This window comes from Lutjanus erythropterus, chromosome 18, assembly GCF_056507025.1.
Source record: "Lutjanus erythropterus isolate fLutEry1 chromosome 18, fLutEry1.hap2, whole genome shotgun sequence".
In the NCBI taxonomy this organism is placed as follows: domain Eukaryota; kingdom Metazoa; phylum Chordata; class Actinopteri; order Lutjaniformes; family Lutjanidae; genus Lutjanus; species Lutjanus erythropterus.
Window position 1 is genome coordinate 15759559 of NC_139334.1, and position 25526 is coordinate 15785084.

The following is a 25526-nucleotide window of genomic DNA, read 5'->3' on the forward strand; positions in this document are numbered from 1 at the left end:
AAAACTACCATCATTCAGGGAGGAGAGGAAGTGACAGAAACTCTGTAAGACCCCCAGCTGTTTCTTTATGACACCACGAAAGTCATGAAACCTGTAAAATCTTCACTTGAGACCCAGATGACCGGTCAGTACATTCCACCATGTCAACACTATACAGGCTCTCACCACTGCAAGCAACGCACAAGACCTATAACATGTGGGTCAGTGGGCATGTAGACCAAAGTCACATATAAATAGAACCTTCAAATGGGGCCGTATTACAGAAACTTCCTTTCGTTAAGTCTTATATTGAGATAGGAGGAGTCTAACATAGGCGTTTTCCCAGTTTTGTATTATAGAAGCACAAGTTTTCGGCATTCAGAATTTCAGAATACTCAATCCGACATCACTTATTAACTTAATTAAACAGAGCGGGTTAAGATAGCACAATCTCCAGAATTCACTGTGAAAAAGCAATAAAAGATTAAACTACAGTTAGCTACTCTTGGCAAACTCAACCATTAGCTATAGCAAACACTACCTTTAGCCACAGACATATATACATAGATATCTCACTGGCCTTTGGATCAATATCTACATCAACACTGTCGCCATATAAGACAGGGCAAGACTGACCTGTGAACAAATCAATGTAAATGGGGGAAGCTGATTATTTTCTGTGGCGTTTATCTCTAAACCAGTTTCAATGAGTCAGGTTTTATTCAAGGGTTTATGTCAAGCATGACACCTTGATAACATGCAGCCCCCCCCCACTGACATGGATTTGTTCACAGGTAAGTCTTGCCTTGTCCGATATGGCTGCAACGTTGATGTTAGCAGCAGTCAGTGAGGTGTCTATGAATAACATGTCTATGACTTTAGCTACGTTACGTACTGTGAACTACTGTTAATGAACACTACTAGGTACTTATATAAGTGGAATAGTGAAATTAAGGCCAACTTAATGATTAACCTAAAATTAGGAAAATTCATTTGAGATTTTGGGAAATTAGGATGCTTGTCTAATACACTTTTCCTATCTCCAGTTACAATAGGAACATTGACTTAAGAACTGTTCATGTGTAGCGACTTCTTTCCTGAATCAGGTCCTAACTCAAATTACCATGGTTACCAAACAGTAAAGATGGGATCTGCAAGTAAAGTTTCTGTAATACGGCTCAAGATGACCAGTATCTTCCGTTATGTCAAAACTATAGGCTCCCACCACTGGAGGATGAGGATAAGACCACTAACATGTGAGTAGTGGGCATGCAGCTCAAAACACATGTAGGTAAGCCTTAACTGGCCTTCAACCTGGCAAACACACAGTCCAGCTAGGTTTTAATGGACGGAGTGAACATACAGTTGGGTGTTAATGTACTTTGGGGCCTTGTAAGGAAGAAAGGTAGCATGCATAGCTGAGGATGCAGTTTCAACTTTGCCCTTTAAGGAGCCCTGCTTTCTTTGAAGCTGGTCTCCAGGAGGGAAACCCTCAAACGCATCATAAAACCTCGAGTTTCCGACAGCTGGGCTCTTCCTGGGACCCCCCCCCCCCCCCACACACACACACACTCAAATTCCTGCAACAGGGTAAGAGAAAGTGAAAGAGAAATGAATGATAGAAGTTGCACAATGCAGTTGTAGCAAGGACGGGTGAAACTGTAGGATTGTCTGCATTTATATTGGGCGGAGGGAAACAGGTGAAAGAATATGTTTCTGGGGGCAGTAAGGCAGGATTAGGGTGTAGGAGGTGTCTTGCATCACCATGTTGCTATATACAGTAATCCAGACCCATAGTGATGTCAGCCCTGACTATTAAAAAACAATCTCTGGCCATGCATGCCAACACACGTGCACATTTGTCATTCAGCACCTTCTTACTCAGGGATCGGCAGCAGCTTACAACACACCAGTTCACATGTCAAGCTTTAAAACGGGAGCCCTCACTGACATATTAATAACAACATACACAGATGGATGACCACACCACATGTATCTCTGGCAGCGTGAGCGCAGGCAAAACTGGACACTTGATATCCTTGTCTGCTTTAATTATCCCAAAAGTGGACATCACCTCTGCCAAGCTGTCCGTCTTCCTCCCTCCTGTATTTAGAAGCCCTGAGTCAAGACGTAAAGACAGGATTAGATGCAGCCCTGACCTCTGACCTTTCAGCTGTCCAGGGAGCTGCCCATCACTGTCTGGTGACAGGCCTCTGGCCTTCAAGAAAACAACTCTCTGAACCAACCACACATATCACCACTCTTTAGGACTCAGCTCCCCATTTAGGAAATGAGATTCCAAGGAAGATGCAGAGAAACAGGAAGAAGGAGGCAGGGAGGAACGTGGGAGGGAGGGACTTCTGACTAAAAGGAAAATTGGAATCGGTTGAAAAGATGGCATTCCCTCTTGGTAGATGAGAAGAGTGGTAGTAGAAACAGCAACAAACAAAGCACACAGAGACTATATGATCAAGTCTTGGCTCTGAGAAGCACGTCTGGTCTGGTTTTGCTCTATCATAAAGCCGGCAGTGGCCATGAAGAGGCCGCATAGCAATCCTTTCCGAGGCTGCTCTGCACCCTGCGACTCTGACAGACAAATCCAAAGGACATAGCTTTTTGGGCGGTGCGGTCTATATTCTTTAAAAGGATACTTTGAAGTTAGGTTAGAAAAAAATAGCTTTTTCTCAGGGAACCTTGTTTTGACATCCCTCAGGGAGGAGTTCCCTCAGAGAACCTCTTTTTACGCTTAAACCAAAATACTTTTACAACGTTCCATACAACAATCCTCTGAATGTAAAAAATATAGAGTTAAAAAAAGAACCTCACAATTAGTATTGCATGTAATATCTGCACAAGTCTGAATTTGTTGGAACAATCTACCTCTACTACTGTATCTCAAGGCACAGATGAACATACTGTAGATGTTTCTAACAAAGGGTAAAACTAATGGAAATGAACATTCTGAGGGTAAACCAACATGTTAGTGTGGACAGTCATCACCTCTGACCTGCATGTACAGCATGACAACTGACGTAGTTACAGACATTGCATGAGGGGGACAATTTATTGGTTGCATATAATCTCCTGCTTGCATAAACAGTAAAGTGACAAAGCGGCGACAGACAGGGCTCCTGCCACCAGGCAGACCTCTTCACAATAAAAGAACCTGTATACACATATGGAGACTAATAAATATTACAGCTAGATGACGGCTGGTAGAATACAGAAACAGACTGAAACAGGCCATCCCCCAGTGGGGTCTGACTCGACGCAGCATTGAAATCCATAACAGCAGAGGAACCAGACGGAGACCGGGCTTTAAAAGTCCTTCAAGTTCTTCAACAGATCTGACGTGTCCCGAGTCGTCACAGTAATGGTTACATGACAAAGAATGCAGTCGTGTTGGATCGGTGCATCAAGCCATCAAGCAATTGGTCATTCTCAGCTGCATTCAATAGCAACATTCATAGCTTTTGTTGAACTGCAATGAATCTCATGTTTCAGATCTTAAATCCAGCAGGAGCCTGTCGACACACGTTACAGAAAAGTTTGACAATGTCACTGAGGTTTCTGTCATAGATATGCACCATTTACCTACATGAAAATATTTTATTACTGGCCACTACTAGAAATCGTTTTCTATGGCACCCCCATTGCAGCAGTGGCCCCCGCCAATGAGAGATTGCTCCAACATACCAACCACAAGTTGATATTTTATGATGTAACAAAATAATACACCTCTATAGAAATAAGAAATGGAGATAAGCTGGGACGATTCGCACGGCGAACCCAGTCACACACACAAGCTGGACTTTCAGTTCCTTGTGGGTAGAAGTCTTGTGTCTTCCTATGACTGGCTGGCGTGTACACAGTATTTACAGCAGCACTGAAAACATGTCCGTCCTGCCAGGCCAAGTTTGCTGGTAATCCAAAGTCCAATGTTCAGTTAAAACTCCATTTTGCTATGGCTCTCTCTCAAAATACACGAATGAGGACAATTGCAACAGCTGTAAGACAAAGCACCATGGAAATTGTAGCATGGTTTGAGGTTATAAACAATGCCCCCCCCCAATTATTCCTTTTTCTCTACATGTGCGTTGCATTTCATTGCGTGCAAACTACGATTTTTTGTCTTGACATGGTTGAGCAGAAAGGGAAAAGGATAATGCAGAACAGGAAGCGAATTACAAAGAGTCAAAATAAGTGGTGAAAATGGTAAAAAGCATAAATAAGGTCCCGGTCTGTCAGAATATGTGTGTGTGCGTGTATGCTCCTTAAAATGCAGCAAACCAGCAATCCTTTAAGCAGAGTGCATGCTGAGTTACAATCTTTTAAGTGCTCTTCAGTTATTACTTAGAAACATGCAAATGTTTGCTCAACATTGAAGATCCCAAATTAAATCCAGTCTGAGGCTGCATGCTGGAACGTGGTGACACGGGTTAAAAATAAACCAAAACTTTAAAACGGGCATGTGTTTTCTGGTTGTTTGTATGGTTTTGCTTACACGTGTGAGAAAATCAGAAAAAAGCACATATGGAGTCAAAGCAAATATGAGTTCAGAAAGAAAAAGTGAATATCATGGTTTGAGTCAAAGCAAAGATGGTAATTCGCCTCCTGTTTTTGGTCACATTTAAGGTAAAGATCCTTTAGTTTGTGAAGAAGTCTGCATGAAGATCCAGCGCATTGAGATGAAGATGCATTTTAAACATTGTACTGCTGTTGGCTGAAGACTGGGTAGTTTGTTCAGTGATGAAGAATGGTTGAAATTCAACATTTCCAGCTCCACTGAGGTGACTGTAATGGTCCTCTGAGAAAGGCATTCTCAATGTTTTGAGTCCTTCTTCCTCTAACTCTCTTTAAACCCTCTCTGGCACGCAGGAAAATCTCCAGCCGTCCCCAGCATGCCAGCCTCTCCCTTGTCAAGTTTTTGGGATTACACTATAATACATCCAACACAAGAAGCAGAAGAGGATACATGGGGCTGGTGAGGCGACCTCCAAAACACTGTACAGGCGCTGTCTTTCCATTTATGCCTCTTTTGGGACAGAGAAAGTTCCGGATAGGAAGAGCCGTTCACGTCTCAGCGTACACTCAGGGTCAGAGTTAAGGATGTCTGCGGTTTGTTGTTCTATATGGCTGCAACTGCTGTTTTTTTCTTTTCTTTGCTTGCTATAAAAGCTGTAGATGTTGACTTTTGGAGATGGTGCAGCCTCTAGTTGATGGGAGACTGATGTTTGGCCCTCCTTGTGCCATTGAGAGATTAATGGAGTGCTGTTTAGAAAAAATGAAGAGAAAGATCTTACTTAATCCTTCATTTTTAACACAACATTCATCTTCTTTAGAGACATGATTGGTCCTAATGTCCAAATAATTTCCAAGAAAGCTTTCCAGAAAGAACAAGGTAATTTGTTACTAATTATAGTGAAAACTGATGTTCAATTGGTACACGTCCAATTAAAATTATTACAATTAATTTCCAGCAAACATCTGAGCCTTTCAGTCAGTACACAGCAGGTCAGCTGAACATGTAAAAATGTAAAATTTGTTGGTATATAAGTCAACACGTGTGAAGACGAATGGAAGTAAGGGATAATGGCCATTAGGTGTCTATCATCAGGAGGAAATGGATAACTGGGAGGCCTCCAGTGAGTCGATAAATGGTCATAAATTAAATATAAATTAATGATTATGGACACCTTAAAGGTCACTAACCAGCTTAAAAAAATCAGACTATTAATTTATATTTTCATGCATTATGCAATCAAAATCAAAGGCTTTTTTAATCTCCATTCCCCAGGTAATACCTGAGGGTTTGACTAATACCTGGAACAATCATGACCATCCAATGAGGTTCTTATGCAAAGAAAACATTGTTTACCACCCCAGTAAATAGGACAAACCTTTGCTACTACTTGGCAACAGGAGATATTACTAGCAAAAGGTGCCTCAGTTGAGTGGATGCAAACTGTTACTTGCGGTGAACCTGCGGTGTCCCACTTGGGGTTCCTCTACTTAATAACCGAAATCAATGAATATTTACTTGGGTTTAAATGGAGCTTTTCTTTCAAGAAAATTCCAAGTTTCCTCTTATTAGTATTAAATTACAAAGTTCTTTTTATGAGACTGTTGTGGAATCACGAAAATATTTGAATTACTGACAACAGCTACAGTTCACCTGGAACTGCCTCACTCAAGGATGCCTCAGCAGGCTGGATGATAACTGTTCCTTACAGTGAAACTGGGGCTTCCCACTTGGGGTCCCACAACTTATTAAATCTCCACACTGCTGCCATCATGATGGATGTACTAAACCCAATGGTGTCAGATGTGCTACAGCAGTGTCAGGTCAGCTTAATACTGAAAATTTGATTTGAAACCCCCTTAGGAGATGTGACATGATTGTAACAGGGCTAATTAACATCAGCTTCCTTTAATTAAAGTTTCAGAGTCAGAGGAAAAGAAAAGACTAGATCCTGCCCTCTCCTACCTGTCCTTTTGCTGCTCAGACCCAGCTGGTCTAATGATGTTCAGACTGGCGATGACTCCACAGTCTGCTCCCCGCTACACTCCTCCCCTCGGCTCTGGCCCCCGACCCTTGACCCCGACTGGACCACAGGTCCCCTCTGGAGGAGGCCCCTGCTGTCTTGGACGCCCGGTCGTAAGAGCTCCCCAGGTGGTGAGAGTCACTGCTGGGTAGCTGCCGCCTCCAGGAGGCTGGGCTGTGGCTCGGGTTTGGACTGAGCTCTGCGCTATCAGCAGCCTGGAAGGGTCAGAAAGAAAGATTATTGTTAACAGCCTGAGTTAGAGTTGTCACAATGCCAAAATTTTAAACTTAGATACAAAATTAGTAGAAAAACATTATACTCAATACCAGGGGCAGATTTAGGCATTCTGGGGCCTAAAACAAACACAGACTCCCACATCCCTTGTTCTTCCCCTTTTTCAATCCTTGAATACATAATAATCAATAAAAATAAACTTCTATTCATGGTGGAGTGCGGAGGATGAATTAAGGAGTCTCACTGGTGGTACATCAGTGGATACTTCTGTATCTCCTGCCAGACAGCAGCATGGTGAACAGGCTGTGGCTAGAGTAGGTATTGTCTGTTAAAAAGGAGTATCTTTACTCCTTTTAAGCATGCATAATGGACTGCTTATTGTGATAGTGGACCTCCCTAACTGGAAGCAATGTGAACAAAAGAGCGAACAAACAGCTGAAGGGGGGGGGGGGTCAATGAGAATATTCGTGCTGCTCCATGTGTCGGTGAACAGGATGAGTGACGTGTCGCTTGTTTGCGTGCTTGCGTCACCTCCAAAATATTTTAGCTGGTCTGTACTGTATTACGTACATATTTTTCTGGTCGATGGTGACATCCTTGAAGTTTCTATTTCCCAACATCAAAGCAGTCAACAGGGAGGACGAGGGACTAAGTAACAAGGTTGAGAAGAGGCACCTTTCACATGATCCACAGCAACCTGTTTCTGGGAACATCCCCAACAAGGACGAGGTTCGAAGGAAAACAGGGAGTCGTTGGGAGTTACAAGAAAGTCAACTGTCATCCAACTATATTAAAGCAAGGATGACTTAAGAGCATTACGTTAATTATGACTTAATATTAGACACTTGATTTACTCATCTGCAGATGGAGAAATCATAAGCAGCGCTGTTGCGACATCGCTCATATTGTATCTGGACAAAATGATTTGTGCCAAGATGACACAGTAATGCAGCAGAACTAGAATATGTGCATGTGTCTGTGATTCCTGCACACACCCAGCGGGCTTGGCCATGAGTCATTAGTTAGTTAGTTAGTTACTATGGAATTTTAGAAAGACATAATTAGCAAAAAGTATTAAAAAAAAAAAAAAAAAAAAAAAAAAAAAATCCCAACCACGTCATGAGGCATGCTACGGAGGCCTTGGTAGCTTGGGGTCTAAGGCAATTGCCAGTCTTTGTCTATTGGTAAGTCTCCTCATACTCAATACTTCTTTTGATACAATGGCAAAAAGATTACACATGAAATATGATCTTTTTTCTCTTTTTTTTTAATAAGAAACATGCACACAGTTCTGGTACAGATAAAGTCTGGTTTTGTTAAGCTGCAAGCCACAAGTTAGGCAAGATAGTAAAGAATGAGCTGAACTGCGACACGTGGTATTGAAAAAGTATTGATACACAGTCTAAATCAGCAGTTGTAGCAAATCCTTGTTCAATAAGTAGATTGGTTTGGCACTGGCTTGATTAGAAATACAAACATTACAACAGAGTTCAGTTTATTCAAGTCCATATTCTGGAGTTGTGTGTAGGAGCTCTGGGCATTTTGTTTGGACTAAATGTGGGCATTAAATACATGCTGTTTATGTTAACTGGTGTGTGACAAGGAGAGTCTGCCATGTGGACTTCTGCCAGGGGAAAAATCCCCAACCAAAAAACCCCAAACATACCCCAAGCTGAGAGATTTATAATTTGGTGGGCTGACTAGAAAACAAACCCCAAGTTACTAGTCTGTGGTGGCCATAACGGCACGTCCCCTCTCATAACCTCAGTAACCCTGTTCGAAGAAAGCGAGAGTTAGATGACGATGCAGTTCCTAAAGCACACAGAAACAGCACCCCGCTCCTGTAATTTCAGCTTTAAAAAAGCACCATAATTAGTGACATTTGGTGGGTTGGAGTTGGCTTCTCATGCAGTTTTAGAATGCATTCTCGCTAATTGGCTTTAATGGAGCCCTGCTGGACTGCCTTTCTCGGTCTCCAGGGGTAACAGACAGGAAATCAGTCACCAGCGAACCCTGCCAAGTGGGCGTGTTCAGTGTGGTCACTTCCTGCTCTAGACACCGAGGGGAGGAAACGGCAGAGTGGCATATTCTCCTTCTATGGTAAGCCACGGCTGCAAGACTGGGGGCTTTCACGAGGTTGCCATGTAATGCACGTCCAGCGTTCCTCCTCAGCTCAACAGGAGGCTTGTACAATTTTCAACACATTGTAGCAGACCTACAACATGAAAATACACGTAACAATAAAGATTCAGCACATATTAACTAAAAGTTAAAAGAAAAGCTTGACAGTGACAATGAGTGTGATGCCCTACAGAGCTTAACAGCTTTTAAAAGATGTGTGGCCTCAGTAGAAGGAAAATTAGTAACTTCAGCAACTGCCAACACAGAGCTTTTTTCCCATGTGGCTGAAAGTTAATTTAAGAAAATATTTGGGCGAGAGGAACGCCAGCCTGTAATAAATGCTGGTAAGTAAGTTGATGTGCCACAGCAGAGGAAATCTACTGGGAACAGCAAGTGCTGCTGCTGCCATCACAGACCTGCTCCTGCAGATCACATCAGAACGCCTTCAGCTTGGAAAACCCACTTTTATAGGCTGTTATAATCAGAAACACTAAATCATGGCTGACAGCACAGCATGATGATACGACATAATAAGAAAAAGAAAAGGTGTAAGAAAAGCAGTGCTGTTAGGTACATATCTCACACCAGCTTCTATATGTCAAATGAAGTTGTATGAGGTTTCTTATTGATGTACTCTTAATTGTAGATGGTGGTCAACTAGCCCCCAGTTTGGAGAAGCAGAGAGGAGTACCAGCACGGACGCGAGACATGGTTCCCCCTTCCTCCAGCTCACAAAATTATTTTTTCTGATTGTTTTGTATACAATTGAAGTTTTTAAAAAATTCTGCACTTCACAAAAGCAATCACAAAGCTTCACAAAAGCAATAAATTAAAACTGTTTTCATCAGGGGTATTAATGATCAGTTAGAAGTGACTGAGTTTGTGTTCAGTGCATCGCTAACTAAGCAAAATGTATAGAGACACTTTGCATTTCTTAAGTCTAACAACAACTGAATTATCATTGTTACTTGATATTGTTGTAAATGAGGGCCACCACTCCATGTTTTTCTGAGTTTAGATGCAGGTAATAATAATAAAAATGGATGTTTTCCAAATGTTAAACTGTTCCTCAAAGGTGTTTTAGACTTTACATACAGATACTTAATCTCTGCAACCCCTTCATTCAGCTGATTCACTTTCGAGTTTTATGAGAAAAAATAGACTCTATGTTTAAGAAAGGCCAATTCAGATTCAAAGAGTTCACTTTGTAAACCAAACAGACACTGTGAGAAGACTCTGCTCTCTACTACAGAATGAAGGTCAGCAGCAGATTTAAGCAATAACACGAACAGCGTGTCAGAGCTTCTGCAGAACAAATTATACCCCTGCTTTAAATCTGTCTGCCCTTGGTCTCTCGCCCAATTTTGAGGAATGATGCTGTCTTGCCAATCCAAGCTCTTAAATCACCTCTCAAGCAAGACAATACTCTTAACACTCCAGGTGAAATGTTTCGGAAAAGGTGAAATTTGTGTTTCATTTGCCCAGATGATGATCTGTTTATTGGTTATGATTTATAAAAGCCATTCTTTTTATTGCTTTTCATGGGTCATTCGCACGGTGTCTGTACTCTGATGCTCTACTACTAAAAACATCCCACTGTTCAATTTCAGCTTCTGCACAGACTGTTATTCCTCAGGGCTTCTTCTGCGTGGGTCACATCAGGCGAATGGTGAATAATAGAGCAGCTCTTATCCCACACTTTACCTTGCTGCCACTGGTTTTTGACTCAACAAAGGATGTTTTGGCATCTCGCTCATCGGCCATATCGGCCCCGCTGTCCTCAGCCAAACATAAGTTCACGGCTCATTCATGTACAGGCTGAGGTTTCCTGCTGCTACAGCACAGAGGTATTACTACAGTGCTGCTCTGTTCTGTACTCTGAGGTGAGGAGTGACTGCTACAGAAAGAAAGTGCTCCCCATTTTCACACTGACCTGTGAGGTTTATTTGTGTCAGAATTAGCCTTCAGGTGTGTTTTAGACCAAGTCCTGTATGATCTCTTTGTTCTGCTCAATATGTCCATTATCAGAGCCTTAACAAGACTAACGGTGCTTTTCATTGTGCTAATTTATGCTTCCTCACATTTTCTCTCCTCTTGTGACCCAGAAATCTTATCCCTCCACCATCATTGAGGATCTTCCCATCTCTAAAATGCGTGTTGAAGAGATGAGGAGAGAGGAGGCTTTCAGAGGACTAATTTTTTAAATGAAACTCTAAAATTTTATGCCTACAGTATTGAATCAATTTTTCCCCATGGTACTGAAAATGATATTGAATGTCAAAAATTTTTAAAGGTATTGTACTGAAATGACAAATTGCAGTATTGCAACAACACTACTCTGGACACCCTGAATGTCTGCACAAAATGTTACAGCAATCAGTTTTGAGATTTTTCATTCTGGGCCCATGTGGTGGACTGTTATACCACTAGACTGTTTTTTATTTATATTGCTTTTATGATCCTTTTACACTTTATCTTGATGTTTTTTTAAGTAATAAAAAGCACCTTGAATTGCCTTGTTGTTAAAATGTGATACACACACACACACAAAAAAAAAAACGCCTTGCTTACAGTGGCAACAGCTCCATTTTATACAAATGACAGGAAACAGTTAAGGTCTAACAGCATTAATTATGGATTTGGACCATGATAATACGACCATGACCTTTCACTAGATGAAAAGATGTCAGTCTCCGTCCCACAGAGGTTTGAATAAATGACATCCAAATAATTTATACATGAGGTTTAAAATAGAAAGCTAATCAATAAGCTATCGGTTTGTCCGGGTCGCTGCAGGGTACTTTAAGGAATTGGGAGTGTTGTCTCCTCCTTAATGACTATTGATCGCTAGTGTCTCACTGGTCAGTAAGCTGATTTTCAGTCGGCTCTACTCTCATTACTGGGAATTGGGAAGCCTTTGATGTGAATGATCATGAAAAGAAATTAAAATCATGAAGACAAGGGGATTTTAATCTCTGACAAAAATACCCATTTTTCAACCAATCTTATTATGTTCAAAGAGAATTTAGGAGGAGTAAATGTCTAAAACAATACATCATATCATCACAGAAAAAAAACAGCTGCTATTTACATGCACACTGCAACTTTAAGGGATCAAAGTTTAGTCAAAGATAGAAGAGGACTAGACGAGTACAAAGATCAGTGGGACTTCAGTTAATGATGACTGGCTGCATTCCTCTTCCATCAAACCATCTGCTTCCATCTACAAACTTGTAATAACACAAACCTCTTCTATCAACCTTTGACACTGCAATCACAAACTAATCCCAGCTTCCCACTGTCCTAACTACAGCTGTATTTATCCAAACCTCTTGGGAATGGACGGCGTTCAGACCACTGAAATGTTCTGGAAATCCAAACCAAAGATGATCGGCTGTGCTCCAAGACATGCTTCAAAGCCCAATTATGAATTGAAGTATGTTTTTATTGCACTGTAGCAATTTCGATCATAATTGCTATCCAAATGGAGTGACCAGTTCATGCATCAAATATCGGGATGAACAAGGTTTTGTCGTACCGCAGAGTCAACCAAGCGGATTCGGGAAATTCCCATAGTGAAGTGCACATCTGACAAAAAAAAAAAAAAAAAGTGTGTGACAACAAAAAGGACAGCTCATCAGCAGTGCTGATTTACCACATCACAGGCAGGGCTTAGTTTCAGCGCTGTACGATGACCAGGCCATCAAGGTTGAGTGATGCAGGACGGGGTCAGGAAGACGAGAGCAGAGACTTATGAACTGAATCAAGAACATAATAAATGGTTGCTGTCCTAAAAATGCAGAGTTGGGGTCAACGCAGAACTGACGTGGGCACTGACCCTGACAGAAATCCTCAAACAACTGACTTGAAGCCACCTTGTTCATGTCAGGGCTTGGATGACAAATTCAGTTGGGGGATGGAAGCGAGAGAAGGTGAAGGGCGGATGCTGAGACAAAACAAAGGTGGCTGTCCTCTTAATGATCCTTCTACCAGCCTACATCGTTATAGAAGGGGGCGTCAAGGGTCAAAGCTCAATGTTACACAGAGCTCATTGAGGCTAATGAGAGGGAGGGGCCCTGCAGGAAATTACAGGCCATGTTTGTTACTATGTTTAGATGCAATGGCTGGTCTGGCTGAAGGTTTTGAGATCTTATCTTCATTGTCTTTTCTGTGACTGGAGCCTGTCGGTGTGTATGCATATGATATTTCACATCAAACAGCATAATTAAACACGTGTGATGATTGTGGTTATGACCTAAGACTGTACAGGCTGTGCAACTCAATATTACACTGTCAAAAGTATGGCTGACAGTCATTTGATTTTTTTCATACCAATACAATATACTTTTCTCAATTTTCTCAAGTTTCTTATGCTTTTATTTGAAAGGACAGCTGAAGATATGACAGGAAAGGGAAGGGGAGCGAGTGGGGAATGCCATGCAGCAAAGGGCCGCAGGTGGGAGTCAAACCCACGGCTGCTGCGAAGGATTCACAGCCTCAGTACACAGGGTGCACACTCCACCTACTGAGCTACCTGGCCACCAATAGCCAATAACTTAGTTGTGCTTAACTCATTTAACAAACCAGCCAGAGTTTTTATACGCACAATTCAAGAACACAAGTGGCACTTGTGCCAGAAGTTTGTGTAAATTAAACAGTAGAAACCTGTTTTGAATTAAACTAAGCACTGGTCAAAGAACAAGGAACAAATCTGGGCAGACATTCAATGTTAGCTTTTTGGCACTAGGTCTGCAGAATATGAGGAAAATCTGCAATAACGTTCAATACTGCGAAGATGATATGACTTGTGATAAATTAACAAATACTGAAGTGTGAGTGTCAGCTTGATTCCTCTATTTTGCACAGTAACTGTGTTTGTAACACATCGTCTCTCCTGAATCCAAAATATTTCTAAAACAGCAGAGGTGCTGTTCCTTTTCGCCACAAGGTCTTCACAAACCACATTTTGCTTGCTCATCTCTACTTCCTCAGCCATTCGTGCATGCTAACCTCACCAACAATCAATCTGAGTAACAAGCGGCATGCTGGGTCTTCATCTGATTGGCCAAATGGTCTGAATGCATGGCCCATCTGATACATCACATGTTTGCATACTGAGTGTGAATGCATGCTGCATGGAAATAAAAGGACTTTTCTTACTCACTGAGGCAAAGGTATCATTTTGCTATTAATTTTTTGCACATGTTCAAATCACAATGACAATAAAAAAAATGGTTTATTGGTCAGTGTGAGTTTTCCACTTGACAGTTTTCTGACACAATGTTCTGTACCAAGAGTCTGCACCCAGCCTTAGTGACAGTTCTCAGAGGAAGAGAACCCGTGAAGCAAAAAACTGTTCACAGTAATTACAACACTGCATGACTTTGGTGCGGAACCCAACCAGGATCCTGTAACCTCCTGAGGTCCTGGTCCTGACCTGTTCAATAACCCTTCGATACATTATTTCTAAAAGAAGATCCCTTAAATTATCACTTAAGGGGTACAGCTACAAAAACAACACTGTGGTACACCACAGGATCTACTCGTGCTTTGTACAGTGTGTGAAACCAAAAAAATAATTTAGAATTATCTTCTACAGCAGAGATCTGTGAGCTGTATGAATGCAGAACAAAAACAATTTAACTCCAAATTCCTTTTTGCTGTAGATCGCAAATGTGACCTAAGATGATGGATGAGACAGCAGACACTTTGCATGTGTGTGTCTGTCTCCTTGGCAACGTCCACTTTATTTATAGGGGAAAAAACAGATCTTACCCAAAGGCCTCTAGTCCAACCTAGTTTGTCAAACTGACAGACTGACATGTTATTGTAGCCATGGAGCCCACTCTATAAGCACCACTACCGTCATTTGACAATATATTATATACTCATAGATATAGTCAACTTAATTCTCTAGTAGTTCTCACCTCATATTTCTGATGACTTGTATAAACCCTTACACTTGATTAATTTAAGTGCAGTTATGTGCACATAATCTCACATCTTGGACAGAAATTTGTTGTTTACAATGTGGTTCCATAATGTGTCAGGTTGAAGTGAAAATATCTCATAATAATATAGAGTATGCGCAAAAAAGCAAGTCTGTGGATCACAAACAAATTATGTGGAGGTGAATATTTAAACACTTATTTTCAGTAATGTTTGCAGAGAATAGCAGTGCAGCCTGGCAGGGGCACAGATTGTAATGTGGAGGCACATTTTAATACAAAAAAAGCTATTTTCTTCTCCTTGAGGTTTCCTAACCTTCTTTTCCCCCTGTTGAGGTCTTTTTCATTTCCATCCACCCTCTTTTTTTTGTCCCACCCTTTTCTCTTTTGTGCTTACTGGGGCAGCAGGAGTGGGGCCTACAGAAGTGCTGTGCTAAGCTTGAAGTCGCACAGCCTGGCGTCAGGGAAAAATACAAGCTGAGCTCTCATGCAAAGTGGACACACCGGGAGCTCAGCCCTGCGGTTGTACTTTTCTGGACTTTTATCTTCAAGACAAAACTATTTGCAGAGTGCTGCAAATAATACCTTCACCTGTATAGCAATGCAGGTTTATTTAAAAGCTACATTCTTCACTAACAGCTCAGGTGTTGTCTTATTGTAGAAATTTATGGGCACAAGACACAGGGACCACTTTTCCAAGAAGTTGTAAGTGATTTAGTATGAAGCTGTCTCCTATGACACACAGGTAATACATTTGACTTTCATTGGAAACAAAACCCTATAAAAATATGCTTCAACGTGACTCTCAGAGGTCTCAGCAAAAACAGTTTCTGTCTGAACTAAACTCAACTCTGCTGCTTCAGTAACTTAAAACAAAACCATCACGTGTATCTGTAGTTTATTATAGTACATTATTTATATTGTGTATTACACACATATATATTCTATAGAATATATATCTCTTCTTATGTTTATGTTTATCTCAATAAAATGTCAGAAAATGGTGAAAAATGTAAATCAGTGTTTCCCAAAACCCAATGTAATATATATCCATCTATAGGGTATGCCAAAGCCATTTGTGTTTTTTAAATTTATTTTGTTACTTACTGTGTTATTTTTATTGATATATATTTTTCTCTCATTATATTTACACATATTACTGTGTATTTACTGTTATTAGTAAGTATACTCGTCCTTCCATACTGTAAAAACACTAAAAAATACTAAAACACACATGAGAGCAGCAAGTTGTTGGTCCTACCTGTGGTTGCTGTGTGTACGATCGGCCCCAGGACTGAGAGGTAACAGGTGCGTGGGGTATGACCCTTCCCACACCTCCTGGCTCTGCGGTGGGAGACTGTGAGCATTTGGCTCGGCGAAGCCCTGGTTCCTCAACTTCTCTGGTGTTAGTAACCACACTGTTGATCCTACGCATGTACACCTGGGGCAGGAAGTAACAAATAGAGCTACATTATGCAGGTGTTAAGTCGTTCACTCCTATCCTCTAATTAATCTTCTAATTTATTCTTCTGTTTGTGTAAGGAATGTATTAATTCTCATACATTTATTCATCATCTCACCTCTGCAGGGGACGGCTTGACTCCCTTCTGGGCCTCAGCATTCCCACCAGCTCCTGCTCCGCTGTTTATCGTTTCTTCTGCGTCAAAGGTGGTTGCCCGGTAAGCCCTCCATGTTGTCGCAGCTTCTGCTTCATCCTCTGACCCACCATCAGTCATCGTCCTTGTACCCCCTCTCCCCTGGCCCGTCTCATCCACAGGCGTGGCGCCCCGGTTCCTCCAGGTGCTTCTAACAGTCACATTCTTCATGTCTGGTAAACTGTCTTCTGCGGAGTGCTGGCTTTGTCTTTGGCGTCTCCAGCTGGTGACCGTGGTGGTGCTACTGCTGCTGCTGCTTTCGAAGCCTGACTCTGTGTCGTTAAAGTCTGCGGAGGTCGTGTCCGGGGACTGGAGGCTGTAGTTGCTGCGTTGGCAGCACAGGTGGCTAGTGGTGGTCTCCACTCTGGAAGCGTTGTGGAGTTTGGACCTTGATGAGGAATCACTGTGGTCGTCCACCCCACAGTCAAGGTCCTGGCACGGCCGCAAGGTGATCTCGCTTTTGGGAATGGAGATCTCGTACGGGACGGAGATGCTGCCATGGTGCTCACTGCTGGGGCCTGGGAATGAGGAAAAATATATAAAGTATTTTCTAAGCAAAACATTTAATTGATATAGAATTTATTAAAGTTGATATGAAATGAAAAATGCCTTTTTAACCCCTTTTGATCACATCCCTGGTTATGGAGTGCGCCTATTTAACAAAAGATAATTAGATTATGGCCAAAAACCAGAAAAACTAAGGACAGTACTTTGTGTGAAATACTCCTGAGGTTAGCAATTACATGTTTGTATTAACATGCAAAAGTAAGATGTGAACATGATAAATATTATACCTGCTAAATATCAGTGTGAACACTAGTGTGCTAACATGAGTATTTAACACGTTCAGCCTCACAGACCTACAATGGCTTGTTCATCCAATTTACAGCCCCGATGAAACAGCGGAAGGTATCTAGCTTCCATATCACGACAGAGTAAAACAGGATAGGTTGGTGGGATATAATATAAGAACAAACTGATTTTTGACATATGCTGTTAAATAGGTGCACAATATAGAAGGGTTAAAGAGGAATTTTTCATTTTAACTTTGAATTAAATTTTGCTGTTTTGATTATCTTTAACTTTCATGCAAACTTTTTTTAAACTTGCAAATTAATAAAAAAAAAAAGAAGAGAAATTACAACTCTACAGCAAAAGGAAGTTTGAAAATCAGATGCAATGCACTTCCAGTTAATATGCAATTTTACTGCTTGGTAAATGTACTGTAAATGTAACTCCTTTTCCAAAATGATCTGTTCAGAAGTGTCGAACATGTTGGCTTGCACCATGCCAAGGCCAGATTTCTGAAAACAGAGCTTCAGCTGGTAGTGTTTGAATGGTCACATTGCATTACAGTGATGTTAAGTTCTTCCTTATGTGAGTAACTGTCATTACTGGAACATTTTATTTTGTTATTGTTACAGATTGTTTGTGTAAAATAGCAGTGTTCACTGAAATGGAACTGTTTTTTGAATATTAGGACTTACCTATGAGGATGTTACTGGTGGAGGTGTGGCGTTCTTTGACTGGTAAGGGTTCACTGGACACACTGCTGCTGCGACTGCTGGTTCTGGAGGAGCTTGGGTCATTGGGGTAGATCGTTATACTACTGGTCATTTTACTAGTGGTGGTCACGATGGGTTTGGTGGAGATTTTGGGTTTGCCATTTGTAGACAAAGGCTCTGAAATCATCACTTCCTTCCTGTCGATCTCCACAATCGCGGGCTTGATGACAGCTTTCGACCTGAGCGCCTCGCGTGGGCTGCACACTCGCTGGATCTCGATCCCTGATGCAGTGTGCGTGGGCCCCTGCTGGCCTCCCTCAGTTCTGCTGTGAAGCTCCTCATCAAACGAGCTCCTGGTTGAAGAACCTTCAGAATGTGAGTCATGGACATGGGAGTATCTAGGATATCTTGAGGCTGCAGTCCTACTGCTTACAGTTGAAGTAGTCGTCTCAGTTACAGGCTCTGGTTCGGAGGGCCTTGAACCAGTAGATTCTGTTTCGGAGGCAGATGAATGACCCTCTGATCCCTGGTCATTGGACAGCAGTGGAGTGACCTTGGATCTGTAGGCTGTGTAGGATCCATTGGCTTTGGACAGGGTTGAGGCGACAGATACAGAGACAGATTCCTGAACTTGATCCGTTGATTCATGATCTGAGGCAGATGCTGTGTCCTTCTCTAAAGCGGCAATACTGTTGATGTTACTGGAACTTTCAGGCACTACATCAGAGTTGTTTGATTCGCTATCACTACCAACGTACAGTTTTGAGAATTTTTCTACTCGGCTCTTTTTAGTCTCCCCATCAGTCTGTTTGTGCGTTGTCCTTAGTGGCTTCTGGTCATTGGCTGCTGGAGGGTAGCGACTAAGGACAGATGCTTTTTTAACATCACTAGAAGGCGTGTTGACAGAGCTGAGAGGTGTTCCTCTTGTCTTTTCCTCAGTTCCTCGTCCTGTATCTCTTAATCCGTTATCAGATGACATTGCAGTAGTTGGGGTTTTGGGTGTCCGTCTCTTGTGAGCAGGACTGAGAGCTCTCCTCACAGACTTCGGAGAGCTCTCTTCTGAGTGGCTCAGCTCTTTGCTCCTCAGCTTGGTCTCTCTCTTATGCTGAGGGGAAAGCTCCCTGTTCCTGTGTTTGGGGGAACTCGGTTCTGAGACAGTTGCAGCACTCCTATATTTGGGCTTCTCTTGTCTGAAACCTCCCTTCACAAGAATCTCTTCATTTTCAGCTTTGCCGTTCTCCAGAACCTTAGCGGGACTGTTAGGGCAAATGTTAGTGCTTCCATTGCCGTGTTTATCCACATTACTGGTTCCATTCCTTCCAATTCCACCTTTTCCACACAGCTGTGTCCTGAGCTGTTCCACCTGCTCACTTAGTTGGCGAGCCCGGTTTCTTTCCATCTGGAACTTCTCGTGAAGTTCGCCATTTTTGGACTCTGAGCTCTTTAGATCCTCCTCCACTATCTCTAGCTGTTTAAGTCGGTTCTTCAGCCTCTCTACTTCCTGTGTCAGCTCCTTTACTTTGTTGTCCTCCTCCTGCGAGCCCTCAATCCCACTGTTCTTCTCATTCTCAGATTTGTTCACAAGACCGATGTTGTCATCAGTCATCTTCAAGTAGTCGAGGCTCTTCTTGCGCCCTGTCAGTTTACTGGTGAGGAGCCCTGTGGATGAAAGTTCATCCTCAATTCGTGACCTAATGAAATCAGCACGACCAGGGTCAGCCGACATACCAAGGCGGTTCTTCTGGTGCTCCAATTTTTCTGTCAGCTTTAGAATGATCTTCTCATCCTCTCGCTGTTTTTCGAGTAGCCTTTTACGCTCGCTAACAAAGGTCTGGGTGAATCCTTTGAGTTTGTCAAGCTCCATAGCCAAAGCCTGCTCTGCTCTTTCCAGCTTGGTTTCAGACCCCTCCACCTCCTTTAAACGTGCTTTGAGGGCTTCCAACTCAGACGAGAGCTTCTTAGTCAGGTTCTTCTCCTCATTGAGGCTCAGGCAGAGCTGGCTGCACTCAGACTTGCTTTTCCCAAAAGCTTCTTCCAGTTTTTCCAGTTCAGCCATCCTCCGTTGTAGACGTTCAATCTCGGCCCTCAGGTCCTTTGTAAGGCTTTCTTCCTCTTCCAGTTTCTCTCTAACTGTGCGGCAGAGGTCCTCAGCTTTGCGTACCTCCTCATCCTTACCCTGGATCTTTAAGAGACATTTTCTCAGGACCTCCACATCACCAAGCAGGGATGAGTTGCTGCCTTCAGCCTGGATGATTTTGTCCTGTAGAAGACAGAGAACCAGTCATTAATCTTTTCATGCAATGCATTTCTGTTAGATACACAACAGTACTGGCATGTCATTGGTTTTGGCAAATAAAGGCTTTAAAATGATGCACACAAGACAATAGTTTGTCTGCAGAGTGGAGTTTTTAAGTGTCTAAAACTGATAGCAAAGTTGCTATTTGCAATAATTGCCCAGTGCTGGTCATGCAAGGAGGTGTCATTTTGAGAGTCATCATCCACGAGCAGTATGATGAATTTGTGAAGAATACAGAACAAGCATTCAGAAAAGCACTGTATTTTATGTCTGGGCCATCACAATAAAAGTAAGAATAACACTATGTCAATTCCACTACAGGAAAAAGCTGATGTTCTGATGTTCTCTGCAGTTAGGTGGAAGAAAATATGTGCATATATCTGCATCAGCAATCAGCCAAAATGAGTTGGAAAATCGGATGTCAGCAAAAATCCAACAACGTGCATCCCTACTTTCTGTTCCACCTCCTTCCACTCATTGCTTCTGAAATGCACACACAAACAAACTCACTGGCAAAGGTCAAGCAATACTGACCTGCAGGTCAAGCAGCTCGTCTTCAGCTTTCTGCAGCTTGTTGGTTGTATCTTCCAGTTCATCGAGTCTTCGGCCGAGACTCTGTAGCTTGTGCCGCAGGTGGCGATGTGTCATGTCTTTATGGTCAGACATGGCTACAAAATCCTTCGTCTTATATCTGTTGATTGTTTTGTTGTTCAGATTATTTGATGACGTTTTGGGAGGTCCACATTTGTGTGGTAGTAATATCCCTTAGGTCCCTTGGGTTCTTGGGGAAATCCTCTTTTCTCTCTGCGGTTTGTCTTTGTTTTTGTGACTGTCGCTTTAAGACTTTGACGTTCCCTCAGAGTGGTGTTTAGAAGACGAATCTGTCATCTGTAGGAGGGAGAGAGGAAATAACACTTAGTCATCCATAATTTGTCAATGACAGTCATCTGCATCCTTAAAAGGTAGCTTGGTAAATGAGGAAAAGGACACACTAATTGCTGTGATACAAACCATCGGACAAGACTCAATGAGGCACCAATGCACGTACAATAAAACACACACTTGGACAAAATTGTCAATGCAGAACATTTTATAAATTACAAATATGACCAGGAATTAGTTTCTGAATCACCATGAAGTTAGCTGACATCAAGGGCTGCAGCTAATTACTTCCAGTATTAATGAATCTGTCAAATATTTTCTAAATCAATCTTTTTTTGTCCATAAATTGCCACAACATGGTGAAAAATGTCGATCAGTTTCCCAAAGCCTAAGGCGATGTCCTCAAATGTCATGTTTTGTCCAAAAACCAAAGATATTCAGTTTACTGTCATTACGGGACAAAAGAAAACAGACAATATTCATATTAAAGTAGCTGAAATCAGAGACTTTGGACACTTTTTCTTATGAAATAATTCAAAAAGATTAATCGATTATCAAAATAGTAAAATAATAAATCGATTAATTGTTGCAGCTCTACTGACATCCTTTCATTACATTATTTGTGGCAAAGGCACCCTTCATCACCATGACAATCAAGTGTACCATAATATACAAACTGCACCTCTCTTCCTTTTTGACAATGAACCACCATGTATTTCACCTTGCCTGTCCTTTAAAGGAGATGCGGGTGGCACTGCTTACTTGTGTGTGTGTGAGCATGGTGGTTTCAACACGCCTGCACAGGCTTGGACACACACACACAAACACATACATACATGCACTTTGTCAGCTCCCTGCTGCTGTATCCAGTATCGATTTGTTCTTGCCTGCCTGCTTCTGCTGACAACAGCACATCTCAATAACACCGGCCTCCTTCGCATACCCCCATCTGCACACATACGCGGCGGTCACCGTGGCAACTGCTACATCACAGTCCCGTCACAACACCACACCATTCATGGTCACTTGGGGAAATAAACTGGCTCTCATCAGACATTTAAGAAACCCCATAATTACTAACGTGGAAGCTGAAGCTGTGTTGTCCTTTGCCTTGTTAGTCAGTATAATTACATTATGCCTTTATGTATGTTTCTGTAGCCATTACAATGCGGTAGTACCAATCTGTGGGCCTAGCATGGCTCTATGTGATGAGAACAGAGATCATTAGCACACTACAGAGCGCCTGTCAGCACGACCTCTATAAATCGAACAGCTTCTATCTCATGCATGATTCAGGTAGCAGGTTTTCCTTCCCTTTCTAAATCCTATTACTCCCCTTCCCCCCGTCATTCTGCCAAGCTTCCCCCACTGGACCGCAAGGAAAAAAAAATCGACCTGAGGGTAGGACATAACATCTGCACACATCATCACTTATCGACCCCCTGACAGCCAGCTCCATGCCTCCTCTTTCCCCTCGTCCACACTGTTATGTTCAAAGATTGCCTTTCTGAAGCTACAAACCACTTTATTCAAAGACTACTGTAGTTCTCCTTTACATTAAACAACTTTTACTGCTGTAAAAACATCAACCAATGCAATAAATTTGCTCATTCTTTTTATCTGTGTGCGTACATGGTATACAACAAGGTATAACTTGCCATTATGGTTTACTCCAGCATAGTTTCATATATTTTCTATCGTTTCATTTGGTGTAAAAAGCCCACACCACTCTTCCCACAATTCATTAAATATCTTGTTGAACATTAAACCAAAGCAATAAGCTTTGAAAGTCAATATGGCAACGATTACTTTATGACAAAGCACAATGTGAATTCAAAGCATTTAGCTGTAGAGTTTTAATTATTCTTTACTTTGATGAGGTCTAGTGGTTTGCTAATCTTCTCAGTGGAGTGCAAGACTTGAAGGGAATACTGGAACGTACATGGGCTGAAGAAGGAGAAGGAAAAAAAGACAAATGGAAGAAAATGTTGGAGAGAAAACTGCTAGCCTAGCTGTCCACTTGAATGCCAAAACACCTTAGTCAATAAAGTCATTTTGTGTTGCATTAGCTTTGCGCAGCTGTGGCTTGTTAAGCGAGTTGTAGACCAATTTTTCTTTGTTGTCTCGAGGTGGTCGCAGTGATCCAAACCTGTCTTGACTGATCCTGTTCTAGTGCAATAAAAAATACTGCGAAAAATTCCCACATATCCATTAAAAGCAGAGAGCGCTCACTGGTTCAACTCTTCATGACAGCTCTTCACATGGCACTATGCACGTCAGGCAAATTGTAACCACCGAAAGAGATACCAAAACTACAAAAAAGTGAAAGTTATGTAAAACTAAATTCCAAAAAAGCTGGGATCTTGTGTGAAATGTAAATGTGACATTTGGCAAAAACTTTTCAACATATATTCAACTGATGTCTCTGAAAAGGGTATTTTCTGGATGGCAGCCTATAATGCTCCAAACCCTAAGCATTAATGCAGCCTTCACAGATGTGATAGTCAGCTGTGCCATGGGTAGTTAGACACCTCCATACCACAATCTGTCTGGCCCTTCTCCTTGTTGGCCCAAAGGACACAACATCAAAAACAATTTGAAATGTAGACTCGTCAGACCACAGAACAGTTTTTCAGTTTATATCAGTTCATCTCAGATGAGCTCATCCCTAGTGAAGTCAGCAGCATTTCTGGATGTTGTTGATGTATGGCTTTCACTTTGCATGGTAGAGTCTTAACTTGCATTTGTAGATATGGCAACAAACTCTGTTTACCAACAAAGGTTTTCCAAAGTCTTCTCAGGCCCATGTAGTGCTTTTAAGGCAGCACTGCCTGAGGTGGCACAGGTCACAGGCATTCAATGTTGGTTTTCAGCCTTGCTGATTGATTCTCTGAGTATTTTAATGATTTTATGGATTGTAGATGGTGAAATCCCTAAATTCCTTGCAGTGGTTTATTGAGAAATGTTCACTGAGAAACGTAATTTTTAAACTGTCCATGCAGTTTTCCACAAAATGTTGAACCTCACCTTTTCCCTGCTTTTGCACGACTGAGCCTTTCGAGGATTCCCCCTTAATACCCAATCATGATACTATCAAGTTACCAATTAACCTTTTTCTGAAATGTTCCAAAGAGGTGTTTGTGAGCATGCCACAACTTTCCGAGCCTTTTATTGCCCCGTCCCATCTTGTTTGAAATGTGCTGCAGAATGAGTGTATATTTACAAAAAAAAACAGTTTGAAAGTTTGAACATGAAATATCTTGTCTTTGTACTGTGTTCAATTAAATAAAGTTGACAAGTATTTGCAAATCAGTGCATTCTGTTTTTTCTTATTTTTTTGCACAACTTCTTAGGAATCAAGGTTTGTAATTTGGTGATCCTACTATCCTGATCTGCTAAATAATGAAACATCTCTCACATTCAGTCTTTATTATTTTATATTCCTGATTATCTTAGGGTTGGGTTTTCAGCTCTTACATGATTTTTTCCCATTTCAACAACTTAGAGAGCAGCTCTGGTTGAGCCTTGTCCTGGTTAATAATGGTGTTTCGCTAGGTCCAGCTACTCCTGTCTTGGCAGGCTGCCTACCTCTCCTTTCATTCTCCCTTTATTTCTTTGCCAGCTCTCTACCTCCCTCCCTCATCTCTCCCCTCCATCTCTCTTAGACACGCACACCAGCACGGCCAAGGGGGCGCTTTTAAGGGGCGGCGGTGCGTGCAAAGCGACTCTGGCAAGGGCCCGCCTCTGCCAAACCAATCAACATACCTGATTCACTTATCGCAGGGTTGGGGCCTCATTAGCTACATTCAGGACAAGACAGGAGGGAATTAGAAGCGCGATGGGTGAGATAGAAAGGAGGAGAGAAGAAAGGAGAAGATGCAAGGCGGTAGAGGGAAAGGGAAGGGCAAGAGATTAGAGGTGAAGAAATGATGGAGGAGTGCAGGACATCTGGATTTCTGCCATTTAGGACCATGACCCACATAGATAAGTACTCACAAACCCTGATTTGACTGTCTTCCTTTGGTTTTCCACACTTGGACACATATGAATCAGGAAGATGTTCTCCGATTATTATTCGTCAGAGGTGGGACCAAGTCACTGCCTTACAAGTCTCAAGTCAAGAGTCATAAACAAGTTATAATGCACTCTTCACGAAATGTAATGCCATTTTAACAACAGACCTGACTTACCATTCTTTCTGCCACTTCATCTCTGTCTGTCATTTTAGTGTGGTCATCATTCATTGGTGTAAAAGTCCAAGTCTTTTTTGATTTTGTCAAGTTGCAATTTCGTGACTGGAGTCTGACTTGATTCCAAGTCAAGTGACTATAGTCCACACCTCTGTTACAGACTGTGGCAAG

At 41.9% G+C, this 25526-nt stretch overlaps 1 protein-coding gene across 1 annotated transcript in view; it reads right to left on the bottom strand.

Moving 5' to 3' along the window:
- Positions 1-3024: 3024 nt before the first annotated feature.
- luzp1 (leucine zipper protein 1) overlaps positions 3025-25526 on the bottom strand; it is a 62447-nt gene continuing 39945 nt past the window's right edge. The window contains exons 3-8 of the mRNA XM_084742596.1: positions 20818-21171; positions 17970-20247; positions 16408-17000; positions 16089-16268; positions 6467-6739; positions 3025-5250 (exon numbers count right to left, since the gene is read on the bottom strand). Coding sequence (XP_084598722.1) covers positions 6497-6739; positions 16089-16268; positions 16408-17000; positions 17970-20247; positions 20818-20949 — 3426 coding nt within the window. The 5' untranslated portion in view covers positions 20950-21171 and the 3' untranslated portion in view covers positions 3025-5250; positions 6467-6496. The remainder of the gene's footprint in view (positions 5251-6466; positions 6740-16088; positions 16269-16407; positions 17001-17969; positions 20248-20817; positions 21172-25526) is intronic.